The 22,154-nt window shown below is 48.2% G+C and overlaps 1 protein-coding gene across 2 annotated transcripts; it reads left to right on the top strand.

The window, feature by feature from the left end:
- The first annotated feature begins 15 nt into the window (after positions 1-15).
- Positions 16-8,939, top strand: MRPL46 (mitochondrial ribosomal protein L46). Of its 2 annotated transcripts, none has more exons than XM_082734221.1 (4): positions 16-281; positions 1,550-1,739; positions 2,486-2,659; positions 8,590-8,939. In XM_082734221.1, the coding sequence occupies exons 1-4, from the start codon at positions 54-56 to the stop codon at positions 8,838-8,840; spliced, it is 843 nt and encodes a 280-aa protein (XP_082590347.1). In that variant the 5' UTR covers positions 16-53; the 3' UTR covers positions 8,841-8,939. The 2 variants fall into 2 exon arrangements, with proteins under 2 accessions (XP_082590347.1, XP_082590346.1); XM_082734220.1 differs by lacking the exon at positions 8,590-8,939 and adding an exon at positions 5,449-7,709 and having other exon boundaries at positions 18-281.
- The last annotated feature ends 13,215 nt before the right edge of the window (positions 8,940-22,154 follow it).

Here is a 22,154-nt window from a genome sequence, read left to right as displayed (position 1 = left end):
GATTGGTCCAGGACCCCGCAGGGAGCCGCGGTACATTGTGGGAGGGCAGAAGCATGGCGGCGCCCATAAGGCAGTCTCTGTTTGGGGTGGCGAAGGGCAGGTGGCGGTTCGAGGGGCTCTGGGCCGGTAGCCTGGGTTCTCGCAGCCTAGCCCTTGCGGCTGCACCCTCGATCAGCGGGTCTCCATGGCGTCTTTTGGGCGCGGTGTGCCTGCAGCGGCCACCGCTGGTCTCGAAGCCGCTGACCCCATTGCAGGAAGAGATGGCGGCTCTATTACAGCAGGTAGGATTGAAGTGCGGCTAGCGACTTCAAGGTGCTGTTGGGGAACCAAGAGAAGCACCGTGGGCCAGGGTTCGATCCCGTCTCCGGCACCAGTCTCAGTGACCTTGGGGAAGTCACTTCACCTCTCTGAACTTCAGCGTACTCAACCTGCGCAGTGGTATCTACCTTACTGGGTTGGTTTGGTACATAGAAGGTGTTCAGTAAAAGTTTGTTTTCACCGGGATTCTTTGTTGTCGCGCCAGGCAGCTCTTTAGAGTTGCTTTTCTTTCTCGCTGAATATGGTAGGTACGCGGTGCTGAACAAGACGGCTTAGTTCCTATCGCAGGTAGTCTGAATGTCTGAAATTTAGAGTCTGATGTAGTGTTTTAGGAGAATATAATGGGCACACATATAAGATGACTGTGATAAAGTCTGTGTGTGAGGGGCAAGTGAGGAAACAGGGGCAAATACTCAATGTGAGGGCTGTGAGGGGCTTAAATCCCCATAGACGGCGATTGAAGGTTGTTTCGTTAGAATCTGAGATGTTTTTTGTGTTGGCTGCTGGGAGCTCCAAACTTCACTTCCTGCTTTTTACTTGACTCATTAACTTATTCTGCAAATAGTTGATTAATTATTTTATAGATAATCATTTATCGCCTATTTTGTATAGACACTGTGCTGAGTGCTAGGGACCAGTAAGACAGATAAGCCTTTGGTTCTCAGAGTGTTCAGTCTAGTGGAAGTGGGCAGGTCAATAACCAAATAATCACATGACTGTATAACTGCAGACCCTGGTAAGTGTAATAAAGAAAAACACAGGGTGCAATAAAAGATTTTAACCGGGACATCTAATTTGATTTTGTGGCTGGTGTCAAAGAAAGTGGTACTTAAATTGAAATCTGAAGGATGAGTAGCAATCTCCTAGGAGAAGAACATGAGGGAAAACATTCTAGGAAGAGGGAACAGCATCTGTAAAGTCCCTGAGGCAGGAGAGTCTGGTGAGATCAAGGGCTGACAGGGCTGGAGTTTGGTTAAGTGGACAGGCGGTGCCTGTCCCAGTTCTCTGTTCTTTGTAGCAGCTTGCCCTCCAATCACATTCTATCATTTTAGCAAATGTAACTCAAGCCCAAAGTGCAGGTGACTGTTTTTCTTTCTTTTTATTTTCTTGGGGTGTTTTAATTGTATGTCTGGTTATGCTGGGTGGTATGTCAAGTGTGCTATATAGCTCTGTTTTCTATTCTTGCCTGTTTTTTGTTTTGTTTTTTTTCTTGTCCTTTTAATTTTCTCAGATTGAAGTAGAGAGAAGTTTGTATTCAGACCACGAGCTTCGTGCTTTAGATGAAGCCCAGCAACTGGCAAAGAAGAAAGCTGACTTGTATGATGAAGAAGGAGATGAACAGAATGTACTGCTGGTGCAGGATATGGAAGACGCATGGGAGCAGAAGTTCCTACAGTTCAAACCTGGCGCTCGTATAACAGGTTTGTGGTCTTTTTAGGCCAGCAAGAGAAAAGGAAAAAGGGGGTATTTTGGTTCTCAAAGGACATTTGCTTAGCCTCTGCTTTGTATTTTAAGTAGCAAATGGTTGCAAAGCTTCTTTGGGTGGGAGAAAAATAAAATCTTTTCCCTGTTCCTCATTTCCAGCTGAATATAATTTTTAAAGGCCAGTGCTGTTTTTGAGTGGGAGGTAAGGGTGTTGGGATAACCTATTCTTTCTCAGTTAAACTTCATGAATGTATCTGAGTTTACTTCCTAGTGTGGGGGTGAGAGTGGGAGGAAAATCAAGCCTTTCCCACTAGTTTTCTGTGTGTCATCTGAAATTTCTCCCAAAGCAGAGGATTGAGTTCTCTTATCTCAGATGAAGACCGAAGAACAGAGAAAGTGGGGCCAAGTTAAGTCAGTAATAGTGTCAAAACGAGTGAAGTCGTAGTGTTTGAAGTAGTTTGGGTATAGCTTCTTTTCCAAAGGCTCAAAGTACCTGCACAAGGTAGTGCTCTTCAAAGGAGAAGTTCAGCTTTTGGTCTTCTCTTCTTTCATTGTAGTTTTCTTAAGATTGTGAGACTCTACCCCGAAAGAGGTCTGAATTAGAGAGATGGGTCAGGGTCGTAATTTGATTTTAAGATGGTAAAGGTTGTAGCTCTACCTTAAAGTAAGACTGTAAAACTGTTCTCCTTGGTTCTGGCAGATCACAGTCTTTTTGTCTTCTCTGATCCCCTTTTCTTCATAGAAGCCGATAAAAAGAATGACCGAACTTCACTGCACCGGAAGCTAGACAGGAACCTTGTTCTGTTGGTCAAAGAGAAGCTTGGAGACCAGGATGTTTGGATGCTTCCCCAGGCAGAGTGGCAGCCCGGGGAGACCCTCCGAGGAACAGCGGAACGAACCCTGGCCACGCTCTCAGGTGAGTTCTCTGCCTCTCTCCGAACCTCACAAGACTCCTTTCACACTCAGCCTTGGAATTTGCAGACTGGCTTGTGATGACGGCTGGAAGGATTGGAGGGGGGTCTTAATGGGAACTTTGATATCTATAAAAATTTCACCTAGAAAAAATTTTAGGTCAGGTGAGAATCTTTGTTCCACTGAGATTTTTAAATTTTCTTTTTTCTTTCTAATATAGCACATGGGTCTTATTGATGGTAGAAAAAATAATTCTTTCATTATAAAAAATATATGTTTTTTGAACTCTGTATTTTTTTTCCCATCCTTTGTGTGAGTTGAGCCCCCCCCCCCACCCCACTTAATCTACTTTTTCATTCACCAAGTAATAATATCCACCACAGTGGCGGCTGCTGCTTCTGAAAGGAAAGCAGGAGGTCTGTCAATAGGTTTTGATCTGGAAGTTGTAGTCAATGGCTCCTTTCTACAGGAAGACTCTGCTTGGTCTTAGTTCCAAGCCCGGGGACGTTGGCGAAGCTGCTGGATTGGTTGAAGAGATCCTCTTGTTGGGCCTTTACCTCCTGTGCAGAATTGAAGAGTGTGGTTTTAGGTCCTTCCTTCTCCCGTGCCTCTCTTTAAGCAGGTCACTGCGGCTTAGGGGCCCTTTGTGGCTGCCTCACTGAGCAGCTGCTGTCCTACCTGAAGGATGGAGAGCTTCAGTTTCTGCTCAGTCAGCTGTGTCTTCCTGACAAAGTACAGAACTTTCATTTCCAGGTTTCCACAGTTTTGCATATTCCATAGGAATGGATAATTCTAGTACCTTTTCCGGTTTAATTGGCCCACATCTTCCCTTGCGCCCGTGATTGTAAGATATTTCATTGTCATGGGTAGCCATCGCAGGTCCTGCTGACTCAAGGGGTAATTTGATTTTAATGGCATTTCTGTCTCTGGAACACCAGCGGAACTAACCTTTCAGACAGGATTCCCAACCATCAGTATTTACAGTAAAATGTTTTCCAGTTTCTATACCACTGAAAGCTTCGTTATTTATTGTTCGTAAAAATGATCATGATTTGCTGTTTGGTTTTTATCTTTTCTCACGTTTTTGATTACTTTAATCTATGGATTACTTGAGGAAGTGGATTTTATTTCACCTTTGCATAGGATGGCTCTTTTCCCGATCTGTTCTGCATAGAGTTACCCTTTTTTTTTTTTTTTAAAGCAACATACTGTACTGAGAACTTGAAAGTGTGTTTAGTTCTTTCATATATGGAATATGACCCGTCACTCCTGATTTCTCTTTAGCCCATACTTCAGATGCTAAAAAAGGACTTGGTGTCTCAGAACATCTGTGTAGGTAATCCACTGCCTTCTCAAACTGATTTTGAATTTTGAGTCTCTCTTTGAAAAGGAGGACATTTTGCATTTCTTGGCTGTCTGGTGTCATTTTGAGGAAGACGTCTTGGTGACTCAGTATTTGACACTCTGTTACCCCTGATAAAGCTCTTTCTGCTCTGATTTAGGTTCTGCCCCAGGGCCCGGCGTGGGCAGCCAACTGGAAGGTGCCTCCTAGACTTTCTATGAAAGAGGCTTATTTGCTTCTCTTAAAATGGTTGGCTTGAGGGGCAAGTATTCAGTTCCGCACACACCTTGGGGTCTGCTACAGTACTGTCTGGGGAGGTAGGCTGGCAGGCGCCATCCCCATGCTCTCCCTGTCCCTTGCTGAGATTGAAAAACCAGTGTGTACTCTCAAAATTGACAGTCCTACCACTCGCAGCCTGTGCCTCTACTTGTCCCCGCGGCCTTGCTTACTGGCCTGACAACGCATTTACCCAACTAGAAACCTCAGGATCTCTTGACCTCATTCTGACATCCTGAAGTTCTCAAGTCTCTCCTGGTCGGTTCTAAATATTTCTTTTTTTATTCCCACAGCATTAGCTATCACCCTTTTGTCAGATTAAGTTTTCTCATCCTTGGCACTGTTGACATGTGGGGCCAGGTAATTCTTTGTGGGGGCTGCTCTGCACATTGCGGGAGGCCGGCTGCATCTCCAGCCTGTGCCCACTAGGTAGCAGTGGTGCTGTCCCATCTCCACTCCCCCTAGTGTAACAACCAAAATTGTCCCTAGACATTGCCAGATACTGCCTGGGAAGTGAAGTCACAGTGGTTGAGAACCACGGTACTGGACCTTTGAAGTAGGTGCCAAATAAGTTCCCTTTTGCCTTCATGTTGTGCCCCTCAGCGCTGCCAGAGTGAGTTTTCAGACACATCCCCTGTAGTGTCTCTGCCTAAAGGGTTTCCCATAGAAGTTCAGGCTTTCGAGCACGGCCTACAAATCCATTTGCTCTGGTCCTGAGCTTGCCAGTCTTCCGTTTGGCCACATACTGACGTATAGTCTTGAGTTCAACCGAGCAGACCTTCTGCATTCCTCCAGTAATGTGGTCGTTCATGTGTCTCTTTTGTGGCATGCTGGCCTCTGACAGGAATGGTTTGCTCCTCCTTGGTCTGACGACTCCATTTTGAAGACTCAGCTTGTACGTTATACATTCTGTGCTGGAACCTTCTCCAAGCCTCCAGGTAGACAGAGCTACTCCTCCCTCTAGGTTCTCGTAGCATTTGTGTGTGTGTTTATTTACCTTCTGCAACGAACGTTTACTCTGAGCCTCCCATTTGCTGGACACCGTGCAGGCAGTGGGGTCACAGATGAACAGGACACCGCCCTTGCTCCGTGGGAGCTCATGTTCCGGGGGAGGGACACCTCTTTCACTTACTGCAGTGCCCAGTAATCGGTGTATGGCACATTTCTCCTCCCAGCTAGAATTCTGACTCCCTTGAAGGTCCAGACGGCATCTGTTCCTCCCCATCATCCCAGCACTCCTCAAAGTGCCTGGCTCACAGTAGATGCTCACGGAATGTTTATTGGACATGTAGATTTGGCAGGATCAATGCTGCTCCGTTGGCCCTGTCGCCAGCACAAGCGCTTGCTAACAAAGCAGCAGCCGCTGTGTGCCCCCTTGCTCCTTGCCCACAAGGGGCCTGTGTGGCCTGTTGAGAGTGGGAGCGAGACACGATGGAGTGTGTGGGGACCTTCCCCGTGCTCCTGTGGCCTCTGCTGTCCTCTAGGTGGTGGCGTCTGGGTTTCTCACCGGGATCACTGTTCAGATGCTCAGCTTCCCTCACACACACGACGGCCGCTCCGCTGTCCCTCCCGTATGCCACGTGGAAAGGGTTTCTACCGCGGAACCCAGTGTCCTTGTAATGTTCCCGCTGTAATAAATAGATGCGAAAGGAAAGCTACGGAAGAGATTTTGACATTAAACAGGAGGATAACAAATAAAACATGTTCATTTATTGCGGAGTTATTAAAATGGCAAATAATAGAAAATAATTAAAATGGCAAAGGAGAACTCAAGAAATGTAAAAATGTGTATATGTACATCTGTGTGTGTGTGTGTGTGTAAGAGTCCATTCATTTCCTCCCTTTTGGCACCTCTCTTCCTAAGTCCTGCAAGACGGAATTCCTTGAGGTGGAATTAATGGTCAAGGAGGGACACATTGACGTTTTCCATGGGTCTTGCCCACTTGTCCTGCAGAATGTACATACCGTTGGGCATTCAGGAGGGCCATAGAGAAGTGCGCATTTGTCTCGACCCCACCGACACATGGACGATTCTTTTTAATTTTTGCCTGTCCAAGTCAAAATGATCTCTTTTGGATTCGCATTTTCCTGATTGTTAGTGAGATTGACCATATTGTCATGTGTTTATTGGCCACGTGTATTTTCTTCGTGATTCTTTGCTCAGTTTGTAACGAACTGTTTTTTTTCATCTTGATTTAACTGTATTTTAATAGAGAAGACATAGAGAAGAAAAATAGATAATAGAAAAAATAGAAAAATAGAAAAAATTTTCCACATAATAAAAAAAAAATGGGAAGACAGAAAAATATTCAGTGAAATAAGTGGAAAATTCAGGAAAGTATAAAGAAACTTGCCAGTGTAATTCCACCACTCACAGATACCCCTGCTGGCATTTTGTGTTGTAGGTGAGCTCACATATCAGTTCCTTCTCTGATGCCAATAGTAGTTCTGCTTCGGTTCTGTTTCTGTTTTCGTTAGTACTGAGAGAAGCAGTTCGTTATATATGGTTAAAAAAAACTATCAATATAGTGTTTAGCGAATGTAAGATAGGGCGAGAAGTGATTTCCCTGTTTCAGAGGCATCCTTCATTAACAGTTTCTGGTGTATTCTTTTATTTTTTTATTCATTTAATTTTGGGGGTATATATATATATATATATTTTCTCTTTTTTGGTATATCTTTTTAAAAATTCCAAGCACATACATACTTCATCTGGTTTTTCTCCCCCATATGGAGCCTGGTTATATACCTTTGTTTCTCTTCTGTGCGGCATTTAAGCATCTCTCTGTATCAGCGTGTGAAGCCATACCTTAACGCTTTCTAACCCCAGCATAGATGTTATAATATGCGTGTGCTGCAGTTCACCTGTCTTGTTGCTTTTACAAATACGCTGTAATGAGCGTCCTTGTGTACTCAGCTTACACAGGCAGAGAAACGTATCTGGGAGGCTCAGGTTCTAGAAGCAGAGTCGCTGGTGGAAAGGGTTCGCAGAATTAAAACTGGTGACTCTTGCCAAAGAGGGCGGTTCACGCTAACCTCTCTCCCCGTGATGGTGTGAGAGGGCTCATTTTCCTCTTGTCCTTGACAAGCAGAGGACAGCTCAGAGTTTTGGGACTTCAGTAATAATGACATGTCTGAATCTATATTTTGTAAATTGTTAACAAGCTGGAGCATCTTTTCATGAGTTTATAGGTCAGTGGTGTTTATTTTTTTGTGAACTGTAGGTTCATATGCTTAGTTCACTTTTCTTTTAGAAAGTTTTCCTTCTAAAACTTTTTCCTCATTGATTTCTCCTACTTACACCTGAAGACACTCTTCCTTTGTGGAGTGTGTTGAAAATATTTTTCTTAGTGTGCCGTTTTGTCTTTGACTTCTTAACGCTTCGTTTTTCCTTGTAGAAAGATTTAGTTTTATGTAAATAAACACTTTTTTCTCTTACTGGTTTTAAAAATTTTGTGTCTTGGTGAGGGCTTTCCCTCTCAAAAACGATCCAGAGAGTATCCCACATTTTTTCTATTTTTTTTTTTTCCACATTTTTTCTAGTACTCTTTTAGGTTTATTTTTTTTCCCTTTAATGAAAAATTTGAAAATACAAAGAAATTCAGAAAGTATTAAACATCCATGAAACCATCATCCAGAATACTCAGCCTTTTTATGAAAGTGAAATTTCTGTTGTTCCGTCTTTGATCCGTGTGGTATCCGTTCGGAAGTGAGGACCGAGGTGGGTGGACTCCAGCTTTATTTTTTCTGTTTAGCGGGCGGCTTCCCAAGTGCTGGACTGATCTGTCCTTCCCCCTTCCTTTGAAATGGCTTGGTTGTGGTTAACCCTTTGTTACAGATTCTAGATAACATCCAACCATCTGTCTTTGTCTTTTAACTTTGGTTATGATGTTTTCACCCCACAGAAGTCAAATTGGGTCCTTTTTATGCTTTTCAAGTGACAGTCCCTGTGAAAGGCTCATGAGCTTTGCTTTACAGATACTGAGCGTCTTGGTCCTTCATCAGCAGACCGACGCCGGTGGCTGGTGGCCGGGCTGAGTCTAGAAGCTTGGGGCTCTGACTCCAGCTCTCTGAACAGCATCGCTGACTTCATTCTGAGAGCAGTAGCTTCACACGCCGGATGGACCCAGTGAATGTGGAGCCCGTGAGCCCATGGATGGAGAGGCGGAGAGCTTCCTCAGGAACAACCCTCATCCTCACTCTCCGGGATTGCTTTACCTCAGGCAGGAAATGGCTCTCAGACCCCCGCTGACTGGGGGAGCCGGAGTAAACAGGTGGGTCCATCCTCATCTTCCCTGTTCACCTCTCCCCTTCAGAAAACAACCTGGAAGCCAAGTTCCTGGGAAATGCCCCCTGTGGCCACTACAAGTTCAAGTTCCCTCAAGCAATGCGGACAGAGAGTAGCCTCGGGGCCAAAGTATTCTTCTTCAAAGCACTGCTAGTAACTGGAGACTTCTCCCAGACCAGGAAGAAGGGCCAGCACGTCTGGGTCTGTAAGGAGGAGCTGGGCGACTATTTGAAACCCAAGTACCTGGCCCAGGTACAGAGATTTCTCTTGGACCTCTGATGGGTGGTGCGGCCTGTGGACATTATGTGCTTGTCCGTCTTTGTAGGGAACAGCACGCAGCCAACTAAATGCAGAGAAATAAACGAGTTTATCATCGTGTGGGTCTCGGCTGATTTATTCTTTTTTTTTTTTTTAAGATTTTATTTATTTGATAGACAGAGATCATAGGTAGGCAGAGAGGCAGCCAGAGAGAGAGGAAGGGAAGCAGGCTCCCTGCTGAGCAGAAAGCCTGATGTGGGGCTCCATCCCAGGACCCTGGGATCATGACCTGAGCCCAAGGCAGAGGCTTTAACCCACTGAGCCACCCAGGCACCCCTCGGCTGATTTGTTCTTTAAGGATGACTGGCTTTTCCCTGTGCAGAGAGCTGTCTCTTAGGGTGTCTTTCCCTTGTTCCAAGCTGATAGTTGAGTGTTCCATTGCTTCACAGTCAATCAGCTTCCTGGATGCAGAAAGAGAACTGAAGGAAATGAATTGGCCTCCTAAAAGCCCGGAGTTCTGTGAAAGCTCCTAGACTCATGCAAAGAAACTAGTTCTATGTAGTTCCTTAGTCATGAACCATTTTGTATTTTCCTCCCTTTGTACTTGACATGAAAGTGTATCAGCCTAGCCTAGGAAATAATTTCTTCCTTTTTTTCATCTTTTTCTTTTTTAAAAAAATATATTTTATTTTTATGAGAGAAAGTGAGCGAGAGCATGCACACCAAAGTGGGGGGCGTTGTGGAGGGAGATGGAGAAGCAGATTGCCCTCTGAGCAGGGACCCCTGTGTGGGGCTCCGTCCCAGGACCCCGAGATCATGACCTGAGCCAAAGGCAGTTGCTTAACGGAGACACTCAGGTGCTTCCTTTCTTCTCTTTTCTTTTTTTTTTTTTTCATTCTTTTTTTTCTTTTTAAGCATTTAGTCCTATCTGTTTTGAAACAGTTGTGTGAGATAAGCAGGGTCCGATTGTCCTCTCCATTTTACAAATGGGGGAATCATGGCCAGATGCGATTTGGCTAAGAGTCTTACATCACTCATGGTACAGGAGGAGAAGGCTGATTTCTCGCTTCTGGGCTGGGGCTCTTGATCCCTCCCTGTGTTGCTGGAGTCCTCACTGGTCCCAGTGCCTGGAGCGGAAGGCACTCAGTGAACGTTTGCTAAAAGAGTGGAAGGGAGCGAGAGTCTCAGGCCTGCCTCCGTCTGCGTCTTTGCTGGATGGTGGTTCGGGTAGCACGGCTGCGTCCTGGATCCCAGCTTCCTGGTTTCCACTCAGCGGCCTATGTGATGGAAGCCGGTGAAATGGAATTTCTGTTTCTGCTTCAGAAGGAGCCTTGTGTTCTCACTCAGAGTTGGGGAAGTTGCTTTCTGTGATCAAAATTGAGGTTCCTGGTCCCGGTATGCCCTACTTCCCCTGTACCTGCTCATTGCAGAGGGGGGACGTCCCCGAGCTGACGCTTGCTGATTTCACGGGCAGTCGGGCTGCCCTGGGAATGAAACATGGGTCCGAGGAGACGGCAGACATAGGGCCAGGGGTACATTTCTCTTTCTGGGTTTCGGATGAGTCATAGATGTGAACTCTAGTGCGTATTCGCCTCAAGGACCTCCGGTCTAGAAGAGAAGGAATCATCAGAGTGAGGTGGAGACTATTTTCAAGACTGTGATACTGTGATACATAGTAAGAAATATATATTTATATTTGGTCTCTGCACAAAACTAAAACCTGTGGAGTTTCCTGTGCTGAGAGCAATCAGGGTGTCTTGCGTTACGTTAATGAGGTGAGTTTTAGAAGGCCCCTTGGTAACCTAAGGATTGGGGGTGGGTGCCAGGGAAGCCAACCTTGACTCAAGGACTCAAGTCCAACCCCCTGATTTGGGAAGGAAGAGGCTAAAGATTGAGTTCAATCACCAGTGGCCAGTGCCATGAAATGAAGCCTTCATAAAAATCCAAAAGGATGGGTGTTCAGAGAGTTTCTGGAGTTGGTGACCCCTTGGAGATTTGCGGAGAGTATCACGCTCCAAGACAGCATGGAAGCTCTGCACCCCCACCTCCCACTTTGCCCTGTGGATCTCTTCCATCTGGCTGTTCCTGAGTCAGGTCCTTTTATAATAACCTAGTATTCTAGTAAGTAATATGTTTCTCTGAGTTCTGTGAGCCATTCTAGCAAAGTAATTGAACCCTAGTTGGAGGGGGGTTGTGGTCCTTGGAACTTCCGATTGAACCTCTTGTTCAGAAGCACAGGTTCCTGGACAGGTGATTGGCTTCTGATGGGTTGGGGGCATAGGGCGTGGGTGTGTGTGTCTTGTAGGACTGAGCCCTAAACTTGTTGGATGTGAGGGTCTCTCCAGGTAGATGGTGCCAGGATTGAGCTGAATTATAGGACAGCCAGCTAGTGTCTGAGAATTTCTTTGTGTGTGGGAAGAACTCACACACTGGAATTGGTACTAGAATCTTAATGACTGTTTTTAAGATGCTTTGGGTATAAAGTTGTTTCTTTAATGGGAAATAACATATATAATTGGTAAAGAGAGAAATGGTGTCAGGATAACCAGAAATTAAGTTAGTTCCTGTAACATTTTCCCCAGAACATTAATATTTTGAAGTGGTCAGGGACCGGATTGAATTACCCTAAGAAAAAAAGCCGCACATTTTATAGAAGTGCCTTCCTTTATTACGAATAGTGGCTGGTTTAGTAGCTTCAAAAATCACTATTAGCATCTCCACTGTGTTAGGCTGTCTAGGGAAATGGAGTGGAAAGACAGATGCTGGGAAGGCACCGCCCTCCCCTTTGTTTTACAGAATTGATGAAGAAGGTCCCTTCCTGGATCACGTTTTTTATTTTGATAGAACTAGTCTCTGCGTGTCAGGAAGAAGCGTGAGCCCCAGGAGCAGAGGCACAAGGACCAGTGCGCATGGCCAGTGGGAGCTTAACTGCATTTCCGTCGCTGGGCTTGGTTCTGTTTTATTTGTGCTCTGGCCTCAAAATCCCATAGTTTCTGTGTGGTCTGCCCTAACCCCCCTTTCCCAGAAGCCTTGCTATTTTTGGAGTGTGATTTTACAGAATGCAATCTTGTTTGGCATTATGGTCAAAATGACTGAATATTGCTGAATGTCCGCCCGAATCTTCCACTGGCTGCCAAACATGACCAAGAACTTGTTTCTAGTGTATCCTCTGAGAGAAGATCACCAGGAACCAAGAGGTGATGTTCTCTGTGTTTTAGGGGATGGGCACCTTCCAAGAAAATGGTGGGAGGAAGAAAGAGGAAGTTGTGAAAGGTGGGAATTGGGAGTTGCGGTTTGAGGTATGCTGGTGCACCCTCAGAAGAAAATGCCAGTGTGTGTGTGTGTGTGTGTGTGTGTGTGTGTGTGTAAGACACATAAATCATACTACCCAGCTCACTAGAAGCCTCCTCTCAAAGTTTAGCTCCCTCCTGGTCCTTGTCTTCCCAAGTGACTTCTAGTCACTTCTGTTTTTTACCTTTACTGGTACCATGGAAAAAAATACTACCATTCTTTCGGACTTGTTTTTCTGGTAACTTCGCCGCAAGAGTACCTCCTGGTGTGCCTTTTCTGTACCAAGTACATGCTTCTAGACTTTGCACTTTACAGGACAATGAGTTCTTTGGCTCCCACACCTAAAACTTCCAGATCCTAGGGAACAGCCTGCCTCAGTGGCCACACTTTAAAAAAAAAAAAAATCCCCGAGCACTGAACTTGGGAATCAGGAAACCTGGGTTTGAATTTGTTTTATGACCTTGGGCAAGTGTCAGCCGAGAAGGCATTCACTGAAAACGGAAACAAACGGGAGTTTTGGTTGGGCATTTAGTTCTGCCATTTGGGATGCCCAGTCCCAGGCCAAAACCTCACCGCGCATCCTAAGGAAGACAAGGAAGGGGCTGAGCGGAAAAAGGCCAAAGGTGGCAAGGGCCGCTCTCATTCAGGGCCTCTATGCAAATCGGGGATTGAAACTAGGTTAATGCAAATGAGGGATTGAATTGGCTCTTTTCAAAGTGAAGAATGGAAATGATTCAGGGGTGGTGAGTAAGGGAAGTCCAGGCCCAAGGCTTGTAGCTGGGAAGAAGTGTCTAGTTCTCCTCTGAGGGATGAGGGCGGGCCCAAGTTCCTCCACCCTTGTAGCCTCCCAGCCCTATTTTATTTTATTTATATATTTATTTATTTTATTTATTTTAAGATTTTATTTATTTATTTGACAGAGAGAGATCACAAGTAGACGGAGAGGCAGGCAGAGAGAGAGAGAGATAGAGGGAAGCAGGCTCCCTGTTGAGCAGAGAGCCTGATGCAGGACTTGATTCCAGGACCCTGAGATCATAACCTGAGCCGAAGGCAGCGGCTTAACCCACTGAGCCACCCAGGCGCCCTATATATTTATTTTTAAAATTTATTTATTTTTTTCAGCCTAACAGTATTCATTGTTTTTGCACCACACCCAGTGCTCCTTGCAATCCGTGCCCTCTCTAATACCCACCACCTGGTCCCCCCGCCCCCCCCTCCCGCCTCTTCAAAACCCTCAGGTTGTTTTTCAGAGTCCATAGTTTCTCATGGTTCACCTCCCCTTCTAATTCCCCTCAACTCCCTTCTCCTATTTTAAAAGACAGGCTCTAGGGGCGCCTGGGTGGCTCAGTAGGTTAAGCCGCTGCCTTCTGCTTGGGTCATGATCTTAGGGTCCTGGGATCGAGCCCCGCATCGGGCTCTCTGCACAGCGGGGAGCCTGCTTCCTGCCCTCTCTGCCTGTCTCTCTGCCTACTTGTGATCCCTGTCCAATAAATAAATTAAAAAAAAAAGATAAAAGACAGGCTCTAGGCAGTGGGTTGAGCCTCTCACTCTCACCCCTTGATTTTGGGTCCGGTCATGATCTCGGGCTGGGGGGGGGGGTGTGGGATGGAACCTCACCTGGTCCTCTGTGCTCAGCACTAAGTCTGCTTCTCCCTTTCCCTTTGTTTCTCCTGCCCCCATCCCCCTGTGTGCATGCCTGCTCTCGCGTGCTCGCTCTCTCTCGCAAATAAATGAAATCTTCAGAGAAATAAAAGACATTCTCTGGGGGCGCCTGGGTGGCTCAGTGGGTTAAGCCACTGCCTTCGGCTCAGGTCATGATCTCAGGGTCCTGAGATCGAGTCCCGCATCGGGCTCTCTGCTCAGCAGGGAGCCTGCTTCCTGCTCTCTCTCTCTCTCTCTCTCTGCCAGTCTCTCTACCTACCTGTGATCTCTCTCTGTCAAATAAATAAATAAAATCTTAAAAAAAAAAAAAAAGACATTCTCTGAACTAGGCTTGCTTGCTCCATCCTGATCTTTTACACAAGTTACTAGTACTGGCCCTATTGGCTGAGCAGAGAAACAGTGCTAGGACCCCTGCCCACAGCATACGTTTCTATCTAAACCGGTAGGGCAGGCAACATTAGCCCTAGTTTATGGAGGAGAAAACAGAGGTTAGTTAACTTGCTTAGGGTGACTCACTCACTGTAAGGCGTGGGGTCAGCGTTTGAACTCAGATCTGTGCACAAAGCCAGTTCTTAAGTTTTCTTAACGTTACCTTCCTCACCTGTCAGAGGAAGATGATCGTCTTTCTCCGGTAATGTGATCATTTAGTGAGAATACCTCGCACTGCGCGTGGCTTGTTGTGAACACTGAGCAGATGTTCGCCCCTTCCAACACATTAGGCTCCTGACTCCTCCCGAACCCACCTGGATTATCCTCACCTTTTCCAGGTGAAACCTTGCGGCAACCAAGCGTTTCTGACCTACCTGGACAGGGACATGGGAAATCGTAGATTAATGGATTCCAGCAGCCCACTTTAACATGGGGGGGTGGCAGGTCAGTCCCCTAACCACATCCAGCTGGGTGGGCACGCCAGCCCCGTCCCACCAGGGCCTGGCAATCCAGAGTCGTTGGTAGGCTCCCGCCAGTGGAGTACTAACACTGGAATGGACTCGTGGACCCCTTCACTACCCCGGAAAGGGGAAAAGCAGAGCTAAAAGGTCAGTGACCCAATTATTAAGAGTTCACAGATTACTAAGCTGCAGTCACACACAGCAAGATAAAGGCTGTTTGCCTAAAATCTTGGGGCAGCCTCTGTCCCCCCTTCTCTGCTGTATTTCCTAGAAGGCTGGGTGATAGCCAGTCCCTGTGGGCTATGAGGCACCCCCCACCTACCTTGGAATGTTTGTGCTGAGGCCCATGAAAGGGAAGGGGGGACTTGCTCTTCTTGTTCCAGGAGAGATGTCCAGAATACACAGGCTCAGAGGTGGGTCCAGGCAGCTGAGTCACTGCCTCAGCTGAGGTCCTGGCACTGCGGGTTACAGATGGCCAGGGAGGGCATTACTAGTCCAGAGCAAGGAATAGGTGCGTGTGCATGTATGCTCACTGCCAGCTCTCCTGACCCAAGTCATCCTCAGATGGGCCAGAGGAGCCAGCAGCAGGCTTGGCTGAGATTTGGAAGTACAGACACAACATTAACTGCCGAAGAATCAGGCCTGGAGTAGCTTCTGGGTGGCAGGAGAAGGGACTGAGGAGGAAGGTGAGACCCCCCGGGGTTCTCCTTTGGCCCAGCAGGGGGAAAACAGCCCTAACACAGCCAGACACGGACCGTGGAGAACAGGACTGGTAGACAAAACAGGGGACATGCTGGGGCTATAGGGTTCGGGTCCTCCAGGACACCTCTAGGTCAGGAACACTTGGGGTAGACAGGGCTGAGAAGAGAGGACCCCTCCCCCCCAGCAGCCTGGGGGTGGGGGTGGGGTGGAGAGGGCTGAGGTGGGGCTTTTGGATCCGGGTGGCTTGGATCTTATGCATGAGTACCACAAGGTGGCAGAATTTGCTTGACAACCACTTTGTTTCTTGCAATTTCACAGCATCTGGCCTTAGGCCACCGCCTTGGAGAGATTCCCCGCTTAGGTTCTGCAGAACCCCCAGTGCCACGTCCCCTGGGGTCAAGGGGCAGCCTGAGCCGACGTGCCACCGGCCAGCACAGGTGTGGGCCATGTTCACATCCTCTGCTTCACCTGGTTCTCCGGGAAGCCCTACACAGCGGCTTGTATTTGCCCCACGTTTTGGTCAACAGACAAGTTCGGGGAAGTAAAGGGACAAAGACCTCATAGATTATGTGTGGTGGAGCCAAGACTGAACCCGGGGCCGCCCACTGGCCCGTGCTGCCTAGACAGTTGTCTTTGCATCATCGAGTTCCCGCACCTGTCACCAAGGGCCAGTCTGCTGCAGGCCCACGGGGCCCCGGAAGGGCCTGAACGGGTGTGGTTCAGGAGCACGGGAAGAGGATTTGGAGTTGAGAACAATGAGAATGAAGAGGCTGAAGCCCCTGAACTTGGAGAATGAAAGAGTCATGGTCCCTTTCTCCAAGGGAAGTTGATCAGTGTCCTTTGGATGAGAGGCAGTAAGCTTGGAATGCAGCAGGAAGGATTTGGGGGACGACAATAGAAGAATTCCTTGGCATTTAGGCTTATTAAACATCGGAGTGAATTCCTGAAACATTCCAGTGACCATTCAGCAAATATTTGTGGAGGAGGTGGTTTGACTGCCAAGTACTGGGAATAAAATGTTGATCAAAATACTCCAGGCCAACGTTGTCTCTATGGGCTGAGAGTGGGGGCAGGAAACAGACCCATCAACCAGCAAAGGGCAAGTGTGCCATGGGAACGCGAGTGCTGTGCCCCCAGCCTGGTCTGGGGTTCAGGGAAGGCCTCCTGGACACATGGCTAAGCCGAGGCCTAAAGAGCAAGGAGGGGTGAGCCTGTGCCCACAGAGGCCCGAAGCCCTGTGAGGCTAGAGTGCAGTACACATGGGGATTATTTTACAGTGTCCTGAATATTCTTAAGAGTTGTGTTGTCTGAAGGATGACGTCCATCCTTCCATCCTTCCAACCAAGAGAATGGGTTCCATGATCTCTTATCACAGTGAAGCCACATCTTCCCTGGAGGCGAGATTCTAAAGCCGGTGCACACATCATGTGCAAAGTTACTAATGAACTATCCTTTGGAAAGACTTCCTGGGAGTTTTCTCCTGTGATAGAACCAATCATCGTTGGTTTGGTTTAGTACAGCCTTTTTTTTTTTTTTTTTAAAGATTTTATTTTTATTTATTTATTTGTTTGTGTATGTGAGAGAGAGAGAGAGAGAGGATGAGAGGGGAAAGGTCAGAGGGAGAAGCAGGCTCCTTGCTGAGCAGGGAGCCCAATGTGGGACTCGATCCTGGGACTCCAGGATCATGGCCTGAGCCAAAGGCAGTCGCTTAATCAACTGAGCCACCCAGGTGCCCATTTAACGCAGGCTTACCTGGTGGCTTGTGTTTAGGGGCTAGGTCATATAAAATACTACGACTCCTGTACCTGTCACCAAGGGGAAGTCGACTGCAGGTGTATGTACCCCAAGGATAGGCCCAAACTGGGGCAGTTGGGACGAACACATTCAGACCCTCATTGGGTCATCACGAGATGCGCACACAAAGACGGGCGTGCAGGATCCAAGATGGAGTTGGCTTCCCTGTCTCGGGCTCATTTCAGAGCAGGAGCCCGTGGGAGCAGGAGGCTCATTTATGGTGGGTAGAAATGCCTGCACTGTTTACACATTATTAGTCTCACCTTTAAAAATCCCTGAGCAGTAGTTCGAATTCTTAAGAGTCAAAGGTTTATATGATGTGATTCTATGGTATTTATCTGGTTCGCAGTTGTTTCTGTAGCTCCCTGGACACTCTCTGCAGTGGCTAATTATCAAGCAATGAAGCGTTATGTTTTAACTCCTATTCCCCGAAGAGACTTGGCCTTAAGGGTGACAAATTCACAGTTTTTTTTTTTTTTTTTGGTTGGTTTTTTAAGGAGAGAGACTTGGCTTTTGGCAAAGTTCTTAAGCCAGAGTTGGGAGTGTGTACGTGATTAAGTTGGGTAATTGTAACCCCAGCCAGTAAGAACGTGGGGTGATGGTAGCAATGATTGTAGATTTTACGTACGGTGCACACACTGGCTGAAAGCAGGTCCTAAAACTTCCCTGAGCCGTAGCTGCATCAATAAAATAAGAGTTTCAACTTTTTAAAAGGTGATTGGTTGGGGTCTGTTCAGATGGAAAACTATGTTTGCTAACAAAAAAAAAAAAAAAAAAGATGTTTCTTATAGTCCTATCTCCTATATATCCCTCTCCGAACCCCATCCTCCTGGGCATTTTGTGTGAGTATGTGACAATGACAAGTTTTGTATACATATCTGTCCCCGACACACACACACTTTCTACCACGCCCATAAAGAACATTTCTGAACACTTCCTCCCTCCTATCCCCACTTCTCACCAGTCTCTCTCTCACACACACACACCCTGGAACATCACGTCACACAGCTTTGAGCATTCACAGCACACACACACACACCTCCTTGAACATTTCCAGCACAGCCCCCCCGCCCCAAGAGCTTTAAATATTCTCATCACACATACACGTACCCTTGAACGCTCACATCGCACACAAACCCTCGGAGGCTGCCTCCTATCACACATTCATACAAACCCTCGAAATCCATCTGATCCACACACACCCCTGAGCAGCACTAAAAGACGCACAGGCACATTCTATACACACACACATACAGACACACAGACACACACACACACACCCCCTTCGCACCTGCCAGCGCGCATGCGCACTCTGGAGCATTCACATCACGCACAGACTTGAATATTCACCTCACATGCTGTTCGGGTCACTTGCCTGTTGCTCTCCGATCCGCTCCTCACCCTTCCCCCGCGGTGCTCTGGAGCGTGCGTGTGCACATGCGTATGCACGCACGCATCGAGGCCGGTGCTGACCCCTGAGGATTGCATTTTCCAGGTTTCCTTGCCACTGGGTTCCAGTTGGGTTTGGCCAGTGAGCGGTACTGGTGAGGGATGGGAGGGTGGAGGAAGGGCCAGTGTTTCTCCTCCTCCTTTGCCTAGGTGGCACTGTCCCCTCTGTGGTCCCGCCTCCCACTAGCTGCCTTCTTCTTGATTCCAATTCCCGCAGGACCTCCCCTCCCCCGCGCCCGGTCCCGCCATCCCGGGGGTGGTGGTGGCCTCTACTCTGGCTCATCTCTGGGTTGTTTCACCATCCCGTTTTTGTTCAGCCTTTCCAAACCCCTGTTTAACTAGTTCCCTGGATCACGTTCCCTCTTCCTAACCCCTGGCACGGGCGACTTCCCCTACCTGGACCCGCGTGCGCTTTGCATTGGAGAATATTCTTTTCCCTGACCAACAGACGTTCTTCCAACTGCGCTCGGATGGATCTTTGTTGGATCAAATCCTCGCGCGGAGTAGGTGTTCGGTATTTGTGGAGTCAATGAGTACGGTGGCCCCTCCTCCCTGTTCCAGGATATTTTGAGGTCGCAGCTTGTGGTATTCTTGATTTGCGTGGCTCGGGGGCATCTTCACCCCCACTGGTTGGGTCACCAATGGCAGCAGTGAGCCCAGCCTCATGGGATCCTGATCATCCCAGCCAGAGCCCATTTGGAGAGTGGAGTGTGGACAGCCCTTGACTGAGTCATGGAAACTTTCCTGTTGCTCAAGGTGTAACCAGGTTTTGCATCAGTAAGGTAGATATGGTTTCGGAAACACAGAGGAGACTCTCAGGGTCTGAGATAAATAGGAGAGAATGGAGATCTCTCTTTCCCTAATGGTTTGGGCGCACCTGAGCTCTGAGCACTAGCCCCCAGGTCTAAGTTCCTAGCTCAGAAACTGGCCGGGCACGCTGCTCTTTGTTTCGGCATTCTTGCCGTGGAATCGGGAGCAACTGTTACCCAGCACTTATTCCTGTCTACAGAATGTCTAAGGAACTGTCTGATTTTGGACAAGTCAGATGCCCTCGGGCGAACCTCGGCTTTCTCTGTGGCAACATTAGGAGGCTGGATTCACAATGCTGGCGGGCTGGGCGGTCCTGGGCTGGTGAGGAGGCGCCGCTGACCAGGCAGTACCCGTATTGTCCACAGGGGGGCTCCACACTCAAATGCACGCACAGCCCCAGACCTTCCAGGGCTAAAGCTATGCTGCCCCAGGCTTCAGAAAGCCGGCGGTGCCCTTCCGCACGGCCTCCCTGCATCCCTGTGCTCTGAGTGGCCAACTGTCTGTTGCAAATTGAGTTAAGGCGCTGAAGGCCAATGCAAATAGGCAATGATAATGGGGAGGCAGAAGTCACCGACTAAGGCGTTCACACCTTAGCCTGAGCTCATAGGATTAGACAGAATTATGAAGAGGTTGTGGGAACTCAGGGGAGGTGAAATTCGAAAGGGAAGACAGAGATGGGGAAAAGGTCATGATGCCAGCATCCAAACATTTTCACGGGTATTTGATTCATTTTAACCTATTTTTACTTTGAGCAGACCGTTACGCCACATCCTCTGTTGTCCAGCGTCCTACACGTGTGTGACCTTTACAACATGCCTGGGGAGGGCAGGGCCATATCGGTATTCCTAATGGACAGACTGGGGAGCCAAGAGCTGGGGAATAAAGGGTCGAGCTGGGACTTAATCCAAGTCCTCGTGAGTCACAAGGGACAGCCCTGGGTATCAGGCACAGTCAGTAGGGCGGCCACCTGCCTCCGGGTGGGCTCCAGGGATCCTATTTGGCCAGCAGCAGCTCCTGACATGGGGCAAGGAGGGGGTGCCGGCCGGATTCTCACATAGCAGTGGGCGGAGCAGGTGAATTCCTTTACATTTAGGGCAATGAGGCCCAGAGGAGGGGTCTCTGCTTTTAGGTCTCATGCAGAGCCAGAGGCAAAGGGAGGAGACCCAGGGAGTCCTGCCTCCCAGCCTGGGACGTATGTCTAGACACCATGTGGAGTCTGCCTAGCCACAGCATGACATCCAGTTCCTTCTGGAAGGCTCTGAGAACCAAGGAACTTCCCCTCTTGTCCTCAAATTCCAGGCTCCGAGGAGTCAGCAGGGCCATGGTGACAGGCTTTCCCCAGCTGCCTGGCAGGGCTCCTTGGCCTTCATGACCCCCTCCCAGGAGAGCAGGGATTACCCAGCACACCAGCGCCCGTGGAGGTAGCGAGAGCCAGGCTCTTTGCTCTGCGCAGCTTTCCCTGGGATTACAAGATAATGCATATGGAGGAACATTAGCTCATCCAAGTTTATGGATTTTGTGGAAATCAAATTGTAGTAATCTCTGTGGCCATCTGGTCTTGGCGCCGCTAGCCAGAACCTCCCAGAAACCTTCTGAGGTCTCCGTGCAGGGCTGGACGAGATTGTTGTGCCCAGCGCCAGGCCAGGATTGTCCAAGGGGTCTGGATGGATTTCTGCACCTGGTACCTGAGTGAGGAAGGCAGGACGGGCAGCGGCAGCTCCAGCAGGGCTGTGGGTGCCCGTTCATTACCAGCAACACCGCGTGTGGGTGGCCCACCTGTTCGCGTCATGAAAACTCAACCTTGCATTGTAGAAGGCATCATCAGGCACATTTCTGGGGTTAGGGTGGGGGGGAGGGGGATTTTCCTCAATGAGATGCCAAAGACTCCTGTCCTCTTTAAGAAATGCGGCCCCAGGAATGGAGTGTGCTTCCGAAGGCCTGGGCTTTCCCTGCCTGTGAGGAATGGGCGTCAGAGTTTCTGTAGCTAGTAGTCTGGTCTCTTCATGGCTGACAGAGAGCCCGTAGCCCACCGAAGTTTTTGAGGGAGGAAGAAGTGCAAAAGGACAGGGTCCTAAGGTGAAGCACATGGACTCTCGCTCTAAAAGGTCACGTTTTCTGTTTTGTTTTAGAGAGGGAAGTGGGGGAGGGGAGAGGGAGAGGGACAGAGAATTTTAAGCAGGCTCCACACCCAGCATGGCGCCAGACATGGGGCTCGATCTCGTGGCCCTGAGGTCATGACCTGAGGTGAAATCAAGAGTCAGACGCTTAACCCACTGAGCCACCCAGGCGCCCCTAAACGATCAAGTTTGAACTCAGCTCTGCCACTTAATAGCTGAGTGACCAATAGCTAAGTGGCCTTGGGCAAGTCATTTGACTTCTGTGCACCTCAGTGGGTTAAAGCCTCTGCCTTAGGCTCAGGTCATGGTCCCAGGACCCTGGGATGGAGCCCCACATCTGGCTGGCTGCTCAGCAGGGAGCCTGCTTCCTCTTCTCTCTCTCTCTGCCTGCCTCTCTGCCTACTTGTGATCTCTGTCTGTCAAATAAATAAATAAATAAAATATTAAAAAAAAAAAAGAAATGTAATCGATATGAACGGCTTCACCAGGTTGGAATGCAAATACTGTCACATTTCTTTAATTTCTCCAATTAATTGCTTGAGCATCCTTTCTTATTCTGAAGTTTAGGATCTCTCTTTTGAGGCTTTCTGCCCCCTTTGGATTATTGGCTCAGCATGAAG

The sequence above is a fragment of the Mustela nivalis genome (assembly GCF_964662115.1).
Source record: "Mustela nivalis genome assembly, chromosome: 6".
Lineage (NCBI taxonomy): Eukaryota > Metazoa > Chordata > Mammalia > Carnivora > Mustelidae > Mustela > Mustela nivalis.
The sequence above is the reverse complement of the archived record's forward strand: the minus strand, read 5'-3'. Positions and strand labels throughout refer to the sequence as shown.

Excerpts from the sequence above, each read along its gene's own strand:
- MRPL46 (XM_082734220.1), top strand. The coding sequence starts at position 54 with ATGGCGGCGCCCATAAGGCAGTCTCTGTTTGGGGTGGCGAAGGGCAGG. Across the intron at positions 282-1,549 it reads TGGCGGCTCTATTACAGCAG|ATTGAAGTAGAGAGAAGTTT; the intron begins GTAGGATTGAAG and ends TAATTTTCTCAG. Across the intron at positions 1,740-2,485 it reads ACCTGGCGCTCGTATAACAG|AAGCCGATAAAAAGAATGAC; the intron begins GTTTGTGGTCTT and ends TTTTCTTCATAG.